Source organism: Rhincodon typus, chromosome 26, assembly GCF_021869965.1.
Source record: "Rhincodon typus isolate 14 chromosome 26, sRhiTyp1.1, whole genome shotgun sequence".
In the NCBI taxonomy this organism is placed as follows: domain Eukaryota; kingdom Metazoa; phylum Chordata; class Chondrichthyes; order Orectolobiformes; family Rhincodontidae; genus Rhincodon; species Rhincodon typus.
This window is the reverse complement of record NC_063357.1, coordinates 37251835-37269700: the sequence shown is the minus strand read 5'-3', so window position 1 is coordinate 37269700 and position 17866 is coordinate 37251835. Positions and strand designations below refer to the sequence as shown.

General features: G+C 38.5%; 1 protein-coding gene across 1 annotated transcript in view; it reads left to right on the top strand.

Annotated features, from left to right (window-relative positions):
- Positions 1-1803: 1803 nt before the first annotated feature.
- Positions 1804-17866, top strand: part of lrwd1 (leucine-rich repeats and WD repeat domain containing 1) — a 46722-nt gene continuing 30659 nt past the window's right edge. Inside the window, exons 1-7 of the mRNA XM_048612628.1 lie at positions 1804-1851; positions 3780-3925; positions 4485-4719; positions 5174-5293; positions 5674-5829; positions 7617-7727; positions 10645-10977. Coding sequence (XP_048468585.1) covers positions 3846-3925; positions 4485-4719; positions 5174-5293; positions 5674-5829; positions 7617-7727; positions 10645-10977 — 1035 coding nt within the window. The 5' untranslated portion in view covers positions 1804-1851; positions 3780-3845. The remainder of the gene's footprint in view (positions 1852-3779; positions 3926-4484; positions 4720-5173; positions 5294-5673; positions 5830-7616; positions 7728-10644; positions 10978-17866) is intronic.

The following is a 17866-nucleotide window of genomic DNA, read 5'->3' as shown; positions in this document are numbered from 1 at the left end:
GGATGTCTGGGAGTGGAATGCTCCATCTTGGGAGCAGAGGTGGAGGAATTGGGAGTAAGGGATCGCATTCTTACAGGAGGGAGACCAAAGAGACCAGCATCTTTCCCTGCAAATGCAGGAAGTGCTACATCTGCTCCTACACCTCCCCCCTCACCTCTATCCAAGGCCCAAAGCAAACTTTTCACATCCAACAGGGGTTCACCTGTACACCCTCCAACCTGGTCTGCTGTATCCGTTGCTCCCGATGTGGCCTCCCCTACATCGGTGAGACCAAGCGCAGACTCTGAGACCGTTTAATGGAGCATCTGCGCTCTGTGTGCCATAATCGACAACACCTTCTGGTTGCCAACCATTTTAACTCACCCTCCCACTCCCTTGATGACATGTCTATCCTGGGCCTCCTCCAGTGCCAAAATGACACCACTACAAACTGGAGGAGCAACACCTCATATTCCGCCTCAGGAGCCTACAGCCCGATGGCCTTAACATAGACTTCACCCCTGGCCTCATCCTCTGTCCAAACCTCCCTATCGTCCCTGCCTCCTTGACCTGATACAATCTGTCCACCTTCTTCCCTACCCTTCCCACCGACCAATCCCCACTACCCCCTACTTGCATCCACCTACCTCCATCCCATCTACCTTTCCCCAGCTCCACCCCTCCTCTCTCTATTTATTTCCCAGCTCCCTTTCCCCTCTCCATTTCTGAAGAATGGTCCCAACTTGAAACGTCAACTTTCCTGCTTCATTGCTGCCTGACCTGCTGTTTTTGTCCAGCTCCACATTGTGTTGTCTCTTGTATCAGACACTTGGTGGAGTATTGTGTGCAGTTCTGGGTGCTACAATGTAGGAAGGATGTGAATGCATTGGGGAGAGTGCAGAATATTTTATAAGAATTATTGCAGGAATGAGGAACTTCAGTTATGAGGATGGATTGAAGAAATCGGGACTGTGCTCCTTGGAGAGAAGCAGGTTGAGGAGAATTGATAGAGCTCAAACTTCTGAGTAGGCTAGATAGAGTAGATAGGAGAAACTGTTCCTGCTTGTAAGAAGATTCAGAGATCTGTAAAAGAAGCAAGGGTATAGTGAGGAAAAACATTTTCACTCTGAATAGTTAGGATGTCAAGTGCACTGCTTGGAAGTGTGGCGGAGGCAGGTGCAATTGACGCATTCAAGAGGGCATTGCATGATTATTTAGATAAAAGTAATGTACAAGGGTACAGAATGAAGGGAATTGGCACTAGGTAATAATGCTCATTCAATGAGCTAGTATAGCCATGATAGGCCAAAAGGCCTTTGTGCCATAACACTTCTGTGATCTGCACAGTAAAGGGTGAAATATGCTGTCAGTGAAGCCTTTTATTGCCACAGGAAATGCTGTTGCACTCATCACAGTTAACCTGCACAGGCATCACTGTTAAGATGTGAATTTAGGTTAATTACCCAAGGTCTGTTGGGAAAAACTCAAGCCTAGTTCAGTCAGGGGTAAGCATGTTATCAGTGCTATTAATTCACCCTTCCTACTAAAGAACTTCTGACTCTGAAAGTTAACTTTGGGTTTGAAGTCTCATTCCCACGAGTAAAATTGATGTTGCAGATCTTTGTAAACATAAAGACAACTTTAATAGTTTTTGTTTTTATGGCCTTTTTAGTCTAATTTGTATGAGTCAATTTATTTCCTTTAATATTGATTTGAATAACTTCCTTGCTGTTTACTCGCAGAGAGTGTAGAATTCAAAGGGACCTGAGGGGCAACTTTCTCACGTAGAGTGTGGTTCGTATCTGGAATGAACTGCCAGAGAAAGTGGTAAATGCAAGTTTAGTTGCAACATTTTAAAAGACATGTGGACAGGTACGTGAATAGGAAGGGTTTAGAGGGATATGGGCCAAATGCAGGCAAGTGGGACTAGTTTGGGAAACTTGGACGAGTTGGACCAAAGGATCGGTTTTGACACATTATGACACTTTGACTATACTTGTAGAAAATTTCACAAAGTCTGTGGGAAACTATGCAAACAAAAAAATGTTCTGCCCCTGTTGCTCATGAAAACTTGCATTGTTTAACTGAAATATGAGACTTCCAACATGATAAATCCCTCAATGATGAACTGGAGTGCCTAATAGAATTTTATGCTCAAGTCTCTGAACTTGGACACACCACCTTCTGACTAGAGTGCTGCTGACTGAACCACAGCTGACAACTTTTTTAAAGTCATTAGATTTATTCGTGTTAAGCACATTTATAACACTTTAACTGTGGTGTTTTCTATCTGCAATAAGGAAACAAAAACACTTCATCTTAATACTCTATTACAGTATTAACAAGTATAAAAACAAAAACTTCTTTTTCTGATCATTCGATGTGAACCTCAGAAGATGAAAGATAATAGTATTCAAATTGCTTTAGTAGTCAAAATGTAATGAGCAATAATTAGAGTTAATATAGATAATGAGTGGGTCATTTGAATTTTTGTCAATGTTAACAATTTCTATTTAGTAGGGGATTGTATCGGAGTGGTTAATGTGCAATCAGCCTGACAATTGTATTATTTTGTAAAAGACCAACTTTTAGGATGACTTGCTAATTTGACCTTTTTTTTTGAATCACATCATTTAAACAAATTGAGCTGTTTCAATGTAAGCAGTAATTTACAGCACATACAAGGTAACGTCGCATAAGATCATTGTGATTCCCAAAGTCTTGATTTATATCATGTAAGCCACTTGATTAAAATCAGTGAATCAGAACATTTTAGTGTGAGACCCTGAAGAATTTTAATGCTGATGTATCTCATGATTAACATCTGGTGTTTTGGATGTGATTGTCTTCTTATTAAGAGCATTGTATATTAGCAAATGGAGAGTGATTTCAGAGTTATCCCAAAGTACAAGACACTTGCATTGAGAAAATAAAATTACAAGGTCATCAAGTTGGTGAAGGGGTGCTGTAGAAAACAATGAAAGTGGTGGCACTTCTGTCATCCTCTTTATTTACTTAAATATGAATAATTAGGTTTAGGAAGATACAGGTTTAGATTATAGATGGATTCTTTTTAATGCAAACATCTAGAAATAACATTGCATGGCTTCATCTGTTAAAACATAAAATGCAAACTTTAACCTGATCATACTTAGAACCTGCACTTGTCCATAGACATCGATGGTTTTTGAAATTCTGTATTCCTATCGAATAATATTTTTGTTCTGAGAGAGCACAAAAATGATTTTATTGAGGAATCTGTTCATCCTAGGAAACTGTACCTGCAACAGTACAAACAAAAATGGTATGTAGAGCTTCAATGAAAAGGGCATGAATAAAACATTTTAAAAAAATTAAGAAACTAAGCACCAATAATTAACACTAATAGGGATTCTATGAACCAATATTAGAATGTCATTGACCTCTAAATTATTAATATTAATTGGTATATTTAAATCGTGTTCCGTTCAGTGTTGAGTACTATATAATTTATTAGGCTTGGCCTCTTTAATGGCAACATGGCTTTTCCATTTAATACATTGAGGCACAGACCTATTGTTCCCATCTTGCCCCCTTGCTGTAGCAAAATCTTTAGACCTAATTATCGTGAACTCAGCAGTAACAATCACTGCAAAGATGTCTGGAAACAGTTGGAATTTCAGTTCTTTAGACCTGAATAAACTTCAACTAAATTACTTAATTAATTTTCAGACCAGGAGAATTTGGTTTTGTCTAATAACTTTGGCTAGACATTGCTTTACAGACCTTCCAATGCAATATGTTTGCTCTTTGTTGCTTAGATTTGAGTGAGTGAAGGGATAATATCTCTGAACAGACTTCTGGATATCTAGAAAACAATTTAAAGAATGACGAAGGTCACAAAAGAACTGTTGCTTCAAAAAGGAACCCCAAAATGCTCCAATTTGGGTCAAATCAAGAAAATCAAGTAAGTACAATTGATGTAACATTACAACTTTCTCATAAAACATTCTCAAAGTAATTTGCATCTCATATGTATCAGTAAATAAAAGACTATCCAAACATCATCATAAAGATGGCTGCAGTATTTTCAATTTTGATTCACTGTTAAAATCACTTGGGTAAATTGTGGTTTTATGTGTGACTTTGAATTGACTTTCAGCTATGGAAAAATAACAGTGGTTTCATAAATTATTTATGACTGATCCCAGATTTTGTTTTACGTCTTTAATTAATGGATACTGGATTGTTATGGGAGGGTGATGATAGACAGGCATTATTTTGATAGTTGAAGTAAAAGCCGTAGAACAATTTACTTTTATTATGCCTTTGTAAATATATTTAATGTAAAAGCAAGTGCTAAAATGTGCAACTATGATGTACAAATGAAATGCGTGTCTGTTGAAGCAAATTGACATGCAACACAGGAAACTGCTTGCGTAGAACTTGAGCAAATTTCAGTGGAATTGATAACTTCGTTGTTGTTCAGACTTAATCGGTCAATTTTTCCCCCTGTTTTTATTCAGTCTTTCCAACTTGAATTTGAAAACCAGTGATTTAGATCCAAAGTTATTTTCCCAGCTACGGACATTAGAGGAACTTGATGTGTCTGGAAATCTGCTGACAGAAATTCCAAACAATCTGGGACTTACCAACTTGAGACTTCTCAACTGTGCCAATAATGATATGGAACAAATTACAACACTGAACCAGTTTAAGAATCTTGAGGATCTCAATTGTGAAGATAACTTGTACTTAACAGTAAGTGATTGAAAACACATTGAGTTGAAAAAAATATGATTTGTGATAAACTCTTGACATTGTTTCAATTAGATTTAAATTTGCATAACTTCCTGTTTTAAATGGCTACATAAATCGTTCTTTTGCAGAACCAGAAAATCATCTTATTTTATCATTTGTCTATTTAATGCATTTCTGCTGTCTTTTTCATTGTCCTGCTAGTGTTGTGATGCCCCAATGGAAATGGGTTGATTTATAAGTTGTATTTTATTTGGTTTTACCTCTTTGTGTCCTATGTTATCTTCCATGAAGGAAAAAGGAAGGCCATCTAAATCTAGAGTTCTATAGATAACTAATTATTAATAATGCAGCAAAAGCAAGAAGAAAGCATTAAAGGAAGAATTCTGTATATTATTGTCTCATGATTTTGTAATACTGTTATATAACTGACATGTAAATCTTTATTTCTTTCCAGATCTGTGACATTTACAAGGTAATGTACCTGCTGCCCAATCTTCGACAACTCAATGGTAAAGATATAACATCCACTGCAAATCATCTGAAGTTCATCAACAGCCAGAAGCTAATGTCTCAAGTGAGTGCATGGTATTAAAATAACAGTTTTTTTCCTTGATGAAGCTAGGGCTTGATTTAAATTGATTTTAAGAGTTAGCACGGTTAGACTCTAGTTAAGAAATTTACAATGTATCCTCAATACATCAGAAAGTAGATAGTGAGGTAATGTTGTCAAGTACATATTAGACTTTTAATTATTTTGTATTGTTACAAGGTGTGTATACATAATACATGGTTAGACCTTTTAAATTCACGATTTTAACTGATTTTCCATGCACAGTTCCTGTGTTGTTTTCCCTCTCACTTATTGGTATGTTCCTAAACAAGCCTTAACACTCTTGAAAGAATGTGCCAGTGTACATTTTCAGAGTATCAGTCCTTTGTTTTGCTTTTCTACAGGTAACTAATTTTTGGGAGAAAAATTACAAGATCCGGTTCTTTGAACTCCTCCCAACAGCTGCTGAGATCAATGCTATTAAAAAAGACTTTGTGAAATGTGCAATTGCTGAAATAAAATATGGTCCGAACTCTCTGAAAGAATTCACAAAGTGGAGAGTAAGTCTGGTTGTTTTTTTTTTTTGCGTTCCTTCCATGGATATGATCTATGATCCTCGCAATTTGTTTGTGTTAAGTAGGTGAAGGAATTGATTTGGTTGTTATGGCGTTAAAGCCAGAGTGCTCATAATCTGTTTTAAATTATTCACAATAAATATGCTGCTACAATTTAATATTGATATCAATCTCTTTTATTCTGCTCCAGCGTGGCCTCAGTGTTCCCCATTGTGCCTGTTGGCATTGGACATTCAGTGGAACAATCAAGCAAACCAACTTCTCATCACTCCATGGGTCCATGTGTTGGGATTGTCTCATGCTGTGCTTCAGTACTAACCAATTGCTTAGTTGTTTCATTGTACTCATTGTTCTAGAATAAATATCTTTTGAATGCTATACCTACACACCAAACATAACAATTTTAATTTCATTTTTCAACCTTCTTAACGTATTCTTAATATTTGAATTAACAACTTGGAATTTTGCAAATAACAATTGCTAACTTAGGAATGATGTTGTTTTAGAAATATTTTTTAAGCAGACAGTTACTCCTGTTAATGAGTTAAGGATGACTTATTTTCAGAATAAGAATTCTTCCTGAATCACTGGAAGGCTTATCATTTAAAATATTAGTAATTGTGACTCCTATTGCTGTGTATTCTTGACTACCTACATTCAGAACCTCATTTCTCAGTCAATTCATGGAAAGGAGACAAGGGGAACTTACTAATTTGTTAAAGCATTAGCTTGATCACTATGTGGGCATAGTTCTTTCAAATCTGGGTGGTTTTGTTTTTGCTCATCCTTCTCCATTAGATCAAATGCTAGTTAAGTTTGAGGAAGAAAATGTTCATACATTTTACTTTCATGATTCTTAATCCCTAACATAGTACAGAAGGATTTCTTTGTCCAAAGGCAAGTAGAAAGATGTAAAAAGCAATTGCTGGGTGCGAGTACTCCAGCCTACTCTGATCTATTGCTTAAATTCCTGGGAGAGAAGGACAGTCTCAAAATGACATGATTAGACCCAGATGAAACCGCTTACGATGAATGTGCCTGGTCTCTAGAATTACCTTTCGAATGTAAAAACAGCTGGCACATCACAACAAACACTTAGTCAGTTACCTGAAGACCATTTGATGTCTGTTTTCTATGGGGAGAGGTAAATGGGGCTAGTTGAAACTAACTGAATAGACTTGCAATGACATTAGATCTGAGAACATTTTTGACAGATTGAGTAATTTGATACCACGGAGTCTGTTCCCATTGAAATAGGACTTGGGACAGTAATTACAACATAGAGTTGTATGAAAGTTCAAAATGCCAAATCATTTAGTTGATGTTTTGAACTAACCAAATGTTTATAGTCTTACATTGTTGAATCTGTTGTGACTGTAGTCTTTACCACGTTTAATTTAAGCATTTTGAGCTGTGTTTTCTGGTTGGGAAATCTAGGATCAGGAAGCAAGTAGGAAGTATAAAATCCGAAATCAAATCTTTCATGAGTTAAATATAGAAGCACTTCAATACACAAAATGTGATCGAAGTTTGGAACATTCTTCTGCAATGGCAATTTATGCTAACTCCATATTAAATTTTTAACTTCTCTTTTTGATCACTGGACTATGAAGGGAAAAGGTCAGAAGTTGGGTCACAGATCAGTGATATCGATGAGTAGCAGAAGAAGACTGAGATACTAAATGGCCTGCTTCTGTTTCTATATTCTGATAACCTGCAACTTCGAGCCTGTTTTCTTTCACCCCCTTATACTCGTTTAATTTCCTTCTTAGGTGGAAATGATAGCTAGAGAATTTGTGAACTCCTTACTCCAGCAAGATAAGCAGGGATCCTCTGCAGAAGAAAGTGAAGATGAGGATGGAAAGAAAGCAAATCACACTGATGTAAGGACTAATATGTTCTGTTGTATAATTTTAGGGATTTCTTTTCGTCATTTACTTCTTATCTTGAGACAAATCCAAACTGGAGAAGTTATTGGTACAATGTAGCATGCAGAAATTATGTATTCTATGAAGTAGTGATCTTCACCAATTGCCTGCTACACGTACACAGTGCTTGCAGAATGGTCCTTTGTACTTTTATCTCCTCCATTGACAGCAAAGTCTTGATGTTTTTCTTTAGCAGGTTGTTCTTTAAAGTTACCCCTCACCCATCCTTCAGTATTGATGGATGATCACTGTTGATGTTATCTTAAATACTTAAGTAGTAGGAACTGAAGAACGTGATAGGACTGCTTGAGTCTTCTCCACTATTCAATAAGATCATGACTTAACCTCTGCATTCACTTGCCTACTGTACTGCCAGGTCCTTTAATTCCCTTAGTAACCAGAAGTTCATTGAGCATATTTAAGGTTGAGGTCAATGACTGACCATCCACAGCTCTGTGGGGTAGAGAATTCCAAAGATTTACAATTGTTTAAGTGAATAAATTTCTCCTCATCTCCATTTTAAACGGCTAACCCACATTCTGAGTATATAGATTCATACAGCATGGAAGGAGGCCCTTCAGCCCAACTCATCCATGTGAACTGAATTAGGCCCATTTGCCTGCTTTTGGCCCGTATCCCTCTAAAATTACTCATGTACCTGTCCAAATATCTTTTAAATGTTGTAACTGTACCTGCTTCTACCACTTCTGGCGGCTTGTTCCATATATGTAACACCCTATCTGTGGAAACGTTGCCCTTAAGTCACGTTTATATCTTTCCCTTCACACCCTAAACCTATTCGCTCTAGTTTTTAACTCCCCTACTTTTCTGGGGAAAAGACCTTGGCTATTCACCTTCTCTATGCCCTTCATGATTTTATAAGCCTCTATTAGGTCATTCTTCGGCTTCCTACACTCCAAGGGAGAAAAGTTCCAGCCTCTCCTTATAATTCAAACCTTCCTTTTGGTTTTGCTCCCTTTCCAGTTTAATAACATCCTTCCCATAGCAGAGTGACCAGAATCATTTGCAGTACTCTAAATGTGGCATTATCAGTGTCCTGTACAGCTGTAACAATGACATCCCAACTCCTGTACTCGGTGCACTGACCCATGAAGGCAAGCGTGCCAAATGCCTCCTTCACCACCCTGTCTACCTTTTGATGCCACTTTCAGGGAACTATATGCACTTGTACCTCTAGGTCTCTCTGTTTGACATACAGTTCGTGGTAGGGCCCTGGGGAGTATGTCCTGCCTTGGTTTGTCTTACCAAAATGCAACATCTCAAATTTATCTGTGGCTCAGTGGTTAGCACTGCTGCCTCACAGCACCAGGGACCCAGGTTCGATTCCAGCCTCGGGCGACTGTCCGTGTGGAGTTTACACGTTCTCCCTGTGTCTGTGTGGGTTTCCTCTAGGTGCTCCGGTTTCCTCCCACAGTCCAAAGATGTGCAGGTTAGGAGGATTGGCCGTGCTAAATTACCCATATAGTGTTCAGGGATGTGTAGGTTAGGTGGGTTACAGGGGGATGGGTCTGGGTGGGATGCTCTGAGGGTTGGTGTGGACTTGTTGGGCCGAAGGGCCTGTTTCTACACTGTAGGGATTCTAATCTATTCTAAACTCCACCTGCCTTTTTTTTTGGTCCTCTGGCCCAGTTAATCAAGATCCCTTTGTTCTCTAGATAACTTGCACTGTTTGTTAAACCAATTTTGGTGTCATCTGCAAACTTATTAACCATGTTTTCCTACGTTCTGGTCCAAATCGTTTATATAAATGATGAACCCAGCACTGATCCCTGAGGAACACTGCTGGTTTTCTAGTTCTAGACCCCCTAGTTGGGAAGACATGTTTTTTTTTTCAGCACCTACTCTGTTAAGCCCCCTTAAGAATTTTCTAAATTTCATTAGGTCACCCCCTCATTCTACTCAACCTGTCCTAATAGGAATCAATCCAATAAACATGTGTTACAAATCCTTTTAAGGATTTCAAAGGAAATAATCCTTCCTTTGGTAAGGAGACCAAAATTGTAGTCTGTATGCCAAGATGTGGTTTTACAGGTGTCCTCTATAATTGCAGAAGGACATCTTTTCTTTTATACTGCAGTCCCCTTTTAATAAAAGCTTGACATACCATTGCCTTCTTAGTGCTTGATGTACCAGCATGTTAACTTTCTTTGATTTGTGTGAGGATATCCAAATCTTTTGAATCACAATATTGTCATCTTTTTAAAATATTATGCTTTTCCATCCTTCCTGCCAAACTGGACAGATATTTGCACACTTCCCCACTTTATACTCGTTCTTTCCAAAACTTTCTTGTATCTTACTTTCCACCACCTTCAGGTTAACTCAGCTACAGTTATTTTGGTGTTGATGCATATAGATAATTTGTTTGCAATGTGAAGAAATCCAGTTGTAATCTTGAAAAAAGACCACATTTTGGTGACTGGATAAGCATTCTTGATAGAATCTCACTTTTAAGTTTCAACCAATGTTCATCTCTAATATTTATTGTGTTTCACCTTTTTGAGATTTGACTCCCTCATTCTAAAATAGCTCCTAAGGTAAAAAAGCAAGGCTCTTGACCACTGTATATTGAATGATTTCTCCTAATCAGCTGCACTCACTAGGAACCAGCCTGATGAAATGTATTCACAGATTGCATCTGACAATTGTAGTTAGTATAGTTTATTGCTCAGTTTCATTAAGTTTCTGAGTTTTGAACTGTTGAGTGCTGGCACTTCCTGCACAAGAGGACCCAAAATGGAATGGTAGTGCAATTTCTTGATTATATGCGATAGTGACAGTTTGCTGTGACATTGATTGATTGTTTCCCCTTTAAGCGGTGCTGCTTCACACATTTCCTGTTTGTATATAGGTCCTAAAAAGGTCTAGTAGAAAAAATTTGCTGAGTTCTCAGCCCTCCATTGCAATATCTTCAACCAGAAGCACCAGGCTTTTTACTGCACATGGTACGACTAAGAGCGGAAAGCAAGTCACTTCTGAAATTTCAAAGAATGACACTGAAGACGTTTCCAGTAAAAGTATGAAAATTCAGCTTGGAAAAGAAAGACAAACAGCTCAGATGGCTAAGTGTTGCAACAAAGCTGGTAGAGATGACATGAAAATGGAACCCAGGGCTACAAAGAGGAATTGTTCAGAAACACCAGTTGTCAGTAAAAGTATTCTAAGAAAGAAATCAAAATACAAGGTATTTGGTTTGAAATTTCAACTTAACCTATATTTGGAGATATTTGTATCGTTTTTTATGGAGTTTGGAGTTTACCCTGAACCATATAAGTAGTGTAGCAAATCTGGAATGGTCCCTTTTGTCCAGATTTGTCCCAAGTTGTTATGGGGGTTTCTTTGCTCCCATAACTAATCTCAGTACCTTGGTACAGAAGTTGGATCTGTAATGTGACGTGTTTCTCACATTTGCGATATACAATCACCCCATACTTTTGGACATTGTTCACTATATTGGATAAATTAATGAAAAAAGCCATAGTATCATTTCTGGAAAATTAATTACTGGATAAAGTGTTTGCTTAGAGAAATATTTACTCTTCATTTTGCAAATAGTATTTAATGAATATACAAGATTTTTCTTACCACTGCCTCTTTCTACAGGTTAAATCTGAAGCTTTTATTTTACTTTTTTGTATTCACCACCTTTTTGCTTCTTTGAACATTCTTCTCCCCAGCCTTCCTAGCAAAAGCATTTCTGTCTGCTGGGCACATTTCTGTGGCTGCCAGTTGTTTTCCAGCCCCTCGTTTTGATTGTTTGTTCAGCCTTGAAGAACAAAGGGTAGAATTTTGACTGCCATGGGGAGGTGGGTGCAGGGTAGGAAAGTAAAGTCCTGCAAAGTGGCAAAGGGTTATCCATCTGACATGATCCTATCCCTTTTCAAGTTTAACCCAGGTAGATTTCCAACTTTCAGGAAATTCCTATGGAGTTCCTGAGCACAATGGGGAATGCTCCTGATAGGCTAGGAAGCTTTTGAAAGTAAACTGAGGAGCATTAGCACTGCTTAGATGAGAAGCTAACGCTCCCAGCATTTTTTCTGTGAGTGTGCTGTCACTGCTTGACACATGATTTCCAATTAATTGGAAGTCTGTTTACCTGTCTTCTGCTTCACTCCCCTTGATCTGCACTTCACAGTTATCACTCTTGGTTCTCCAAGGAACAAAGTCAGTAGCAGAAGCAACAGCAGCAGAAAAACACCATGCTGGTGTGAATGGGTGGAAAGGATAATTGTGAGGCATGGTCGCGAGAGGACAGAAAGATGAGGGTGAGTGTTACTGTTAGCTATTCAGATGGGAATATGAGGAGGTTTATTTCTTTATTCATTTAATGGGATGAGGACGTCACTGGCTAGGCAGCATTTATTGCCCATCCCTAATTGCCCAGAGGGCGGTTCGGAGTCAACCACATTGCTGTGGGTCTTGAGTCACATGTAGTCTAGACCAGGTAAAGATGGCAGCTTTCTTTCCTAAAGGACATTAGTGAACCAGATGGCTTTTTCCAACAATTGACAATGGATTAATGGTTATCATTAGATTCTTAATTCCACATATTGATTTCTGATTTCTGATTTCTGATTCCGCCATCTGCCATGGCGGCATTTGAACCTGGGTCCCCAGAATGTCATCTTGGTCTCTGGATGAACAGTCCAGCGATAATACCACTAGGTCATCGCCTCCCATGGTGCCTGGAGAGAAAAGAATGAATGAAGCTGAAAGATGTGTGGTCTAAGTGTTATGCAAAAGAATGCTGGGAAAGTCAGAATGTGGATCTTGGAGACTGAATAGATTGTTACACTTCCCTTTCCTGTCCTTTTAAGATCCTTGAAATTTTTGGGCACAATATCCATTTTCAAGGCAACTCATCCTTGCTGCTCACTCCTTGCACATTTCCACCCATCCTGCTTGGTGTAAGAGACTAGGCTATTTTTCCTGCTCTTTGCGTACACCGCCTCACTTCCATTTTTCAGATCCCATGCTAGATCAAAGTCCAGAATCTGGGATGCAGCCATTCCAGGTCTCCATTTGTTCCTATGAATGCTGAATCAAATGGAATAGACTATATTGATGCCTACTGGATTCCCTTTAACCAGAAGTTCTTTCTTTGATAGATCTGGTGCCTCATACCACTTTATGTCTATCCTTTACCAGGAATCTGGAAACAGGAAGCTGATGCTATGGCTGGGTTACGTAACAAAGACAATGCCAATTGTTGAATGAAAGATTCCTGACAACTGCTGGCATCTGTTGGGGCAAATATCCACCCAAATGTCTAGTAATGCCAGCAGGAAGTAGGGGTTTTCCCCAGGTCGTACCAAATTTAACACCAGGACTAGTTGCACATTATTTTTGAAGATTTTGCATGTATAACATAAACGATCATATTTGACAACTATTAGCATTAGCTAGCTATTGGGCACCATGGTGAAGACTAACCATTTTTGTCATATAGCTATTAATTTCACGGTATATTGTAGTACCTTCCTATTACCACGATGTGGCATTGTCGCTTATATTTATAATGCAGAATTGACTTTCTCAAAGTTACGTAGAAAAGTGCAATAAGCTTCCACTAAGAAATGTTAGGAAGAGCTAAACTGGAAACAATTTAAATTTGCTTATTAAGTATCAAAACTAGATTGAAAGGGAAATTGTGACAAGAATGAGATAGCAGAATGGTGCAGAAATTCAATGAGACAAGCTGTACACTTTTATGTTTTGAGAAATATTCCTGACAGATGGCTGGCAGCCTGTGGCTTGATCCTTTCTCATTTGACCAGTACCTAAAAATCATGAACTGGTTTACCCCAGTAATGAAAAGTGAGCAACATTGGAATGCAGCTATAGAAATAGCTGTAGCTGATGTGACCTCCTGGAAGACCTACAGGGTTCTGTGGAGAAAATTGCCAAATACTGGGGATTCTTTTCTAAATGATGTTTCTAAGTCACTTTTAAAAGAAAGCCTGGACACGTCAGGAAACCATTCACCCAGTATTATCTTCCCCTCTTATTGAATACCAATAAAACTAAACTGTACTAATTGTACCTTTTTGAGTACAAAAGTGGGCTGATACAGTGTCAAAAGTTTGGGTGGTGGGGAATTTGTGAAATGTGTTGAAAATTTTCTTTATCAATATTCCTACTAGACAAGGAGCAAAACTTGACCTTCTGTTAGGAAATAAAGAAGGGCAAGTAACTGCAATGTTAGTAAGGGAACATTTTGGACTAGCGATCATAGTTCTATTAGTTTTAAAATAGTTATGGAAACGAATAAGCCTTCCATAAAAGTTAAAGTTCTTAGTCGGAGTAAGACAAATTTTAATGATATGAGACAAGAACTTTCAAAAGTTGACTGGAATAGACTTTGCACGAAAGGGAAATGTGCCAAGTGGAAGGCTTTCAAAAATGTGATAATGCCTCTGAATTCTCGTGATGTTCCTGTTGTTGAGGCAAGGCTGGTAAGATTAGAGAACAATGGATGAAAAAAGATTGATATTCTAGTGAGGAATAAAAAAGAATCATGTAGTGGATATAGACAACTGGAATCAAATGAATTTCTTGAAGTGTATTAAGAGAGAAATCTGGAAGGCAAAGAGGGGATATGAGACAGCCTTGACAGATAAGGATAATCCAAAGAGATTCTACAAGTTCATTAAGAGCAACAAGAGAGAGTAGGGCCCCTCAAAAATCAATGAAGTCATCTTTGCGTTGAACTTCAGGAGATGGGAGAGGTATTAAATGAATATTTCATGTCAATTTTTACTCTGGAGAAAGAAATGGAGGCTAGAGAACTCGGGGGAAATAAATAGATGTTTTTAAAACAGTTCACATTGCAGAAGAGGATGTGCTAGAGGTCTTAAAAAAACATAAAGGCGGATAAATCTCCAGGAATTGATCAAGTGTATCCCATGACATTATGAGAAGTTAGGCAGGAAATTGCTGGTCTCCTTGCAGGAAACTCTGGTGGTTTTTTGATTACTGTTGAGTCAATAGCCTCGGTGCTAGCTTAATTGCTAATAGACCATTAGCTGTTATTTCATGAAGGGAAACTGGAGCTGATGTTGCTTTGTTGCAGGCCCCTTCATACTGGATCATAACATCTATTTAATGAAGAAGCCATAGTTTTGTTATGGAAATTAAGTAAAAGAGGACATACTGTGGCATGTATTTACTTTGTTCAGATTAAAGCTTGAAGCTTGTATGTCTTTCTGTTCAGTGTTTTTTTTAATCTTATCTAATTTTAGGTAGTTTGTTTCTTTCACACCACTTTAAGCCACCCATATCCCACACTTTTTTTTTTACCAATTGATAAAGACTGGGTACAGTTTAGTTTCATACACTTCCCTGTGCCACTGTGAACCCTTTAGTTACCCAATTCGACACAATGCGAATTCATCCGGAGTTCTCCAATTATGCTGGAAGTACTGTTGACCTGTTAGTTGACTACACTGAGATTGAACACAAGGTTTCAATGTGATTTGGTCAAGTTGCGTGTATGGACAAATGCATGATAGATGTAGTATAATGTGGGTAAATGAGAGGTTATCCACTTGGTAGCAAAAACAGTGATCAGTATGATGATAAATTAGGAAGGGGAGAGGTACAAGATAACCTGGATGTCCTTGTACACCGGTCACTGAAAATAAGCATGCAGGTGCAGCAGACGGTGAACACCTGAATGCCTTTCCTGATCCACTGTTGAGCCTTTCATTACCAATACTGATTCAGTCTGATTATTCCCAATTACAGGGAGCCCAGAACCAGGGGTCAAAAATGTAAGGATGTGAGGGTCAGCCATTTATCACCTGAGATAAGGGGAAATTTCTTCACCCAGAGAGTGGTGAGCCTGTGGAATTCTCTGCTACAGAAAGCGGTTGAGGTCAAACATTGAATGTTTTCAAGAAAGAGTTAGATATAGCCCTAAGGGCTAAAAGGGTCAAAGGATATATGGAGAAAGCGAGAACGAAGTAGTGAATTAGATGATCAGCCGTGATGATATTGGAGAAGGCTCAAAGGGCTGAATGGTGTTTTTTTTTTGTATGTTTCTATAATGGGGAATGATGTTAAGGATCGAGTTCAGAAGTAGAAAGTAAAATAGTACAATTCTTGATCTGTAATGTGGTGCATCACATAGTGGATATGAAACTTCAGAGGTGGAGATCTATCTGGAACACAACCTAAAGGGGTTGTAGCATCAGAATCCAAATGAATCTTCAGAAGGCAATTAGACATGTATTTGGAGAGGATTAATTTTCAGATTTAAGGGGAAAAGGCTGAAACTAAATGAACAGTTTTGTTTTCAAAGAACTGACGCAACATGATCAGCCAATGGCTGCCTCCTGTGTTTTAAAATTCCATGATAGGTGAGAGAAATGTGGAGAAACAGCAGGGTGCTCTAGATAGCAAGTATATATGCTTCGTCAGATCTCTCTGCTTCCTAGATAAATAGAATAACAAGGAAATAAGTATTAATTGATCAGTTTTTAAAAATGAAGTTGGGGATAAGACTGCTGTGACAGAGGGGGACAGTTTGAAAGTATCAGTTATAATTTATAAGTTCTGTGTGAGAACATGAAAGGATAATGACTCAAAACGTGTCCTGAAAAATAAAATAACTAGGGCTATAGAAAGGTACTAAACTATAAAAAAGGGTGGAGGCTTCTGAAGAAGGGACACGTAGGCTAGAAATCAAAAGGTTATGTTTGTATTGTAGGGCAGCTATTGAATTAATGGTGCCAGAGTAGGACAGAAGGGGACACAGTTTACCAACATTTTGTTTTTAGAAAGCAACAAATAAAGTCAAAGGACGATAAAAATGTAAAAGGGTAAAATTAATAGCTGTTTGTAATGAAAGTCACCACAGTCCCAGAGGACTGTTCTCTCTTCTCTCTTCAGAGAGAGAAAGAGATGACTGGTAGTGGTTTAAACTGAGAATCACCATGCCTCAGGCAATAGGAGAGGTTGCGAGGAGAGTCCTTCATGGTATCATCAGCTGTTGCAGGAATAGAACCAATGCTGTTAGCATCGCTTTGCATCACAAACCAGCTGTTCAGCCAAATGAACCAACCGACCCCCATCACCTCGGGCAGGGATGGCTGAGTGTGGGTTTGTGGAAGCAAAAATACAAAAGTACGAGGTAAGCTAATGGGGCTAAAAGCCACAAGGTACCCTGGACCTGATGGGTTGCACCCTATGTCAGTATAGGAAGTAATCACAGAGATAGTGGATGCGCTACCAGTACTTTTCCAAAAATCCTTAGGTTCTGGAAAAGTCCCACAGGATTGGAAAACTGCCAACATAACATGCCTTATTCAAAAAGGGCGGGAGACAAAAAAAGCTAACTATTAGCTAGTTAGCGTAACATCTATCATTGGGAAAATGTTAAGAGTTGATTGTAAAAGACGCAGTATGAGAGCACTTAGAAACATACAATGTAGTCAAGTGGGGGTCAGCATGGCTTCATGAAGGTTACATCATGACTGACATTGTCGCTGTTCTTATGGGAACTAATGAGCGGCATAGATGAAGGGGAAGCAGTAGATGAATTTACAAAAGATGTTTTGTAAGGTACCATGCATTAGGCTACTTAATAAGAGCCCATGGTGTTGAAGGTAGTATAGTAACATCGATAGAGATTGTCTTCTGATAGTTAGCCAGGTGGGATAAGAGGGCATTTTCAGTAACTATTGGAGTACTACAGGAGACAGTGCTAAAGCCACAGTTATTTACAATACATATTAATAACTTGAATGAGGAAAGTAAATGTACTATAGCCAAGTTTGCAGATGACATGAAAAATAGATGGGAAAGCAAATGGTGAGGATTGTAGAGATAGTAGGAACTGCAGATGCTGGAGAATCTGAGATAACAAGGCGTAGAGCTGGATGATCACAGCAGGCCAAGCAGCATCAGAGGAGCAGGAAAGCTGATGTTTCGGGCCTAGACCCTTTGAAGAAAACAGAGTTAATATTTTGAGAAGTGATGAACAGTCACTGAACTCGTGAGGTTATGCACTTTGGACAGGAACAATAGAGGAGCTGAATATTATTTGAATGGTGGAAGAACGCAGAAAGCTA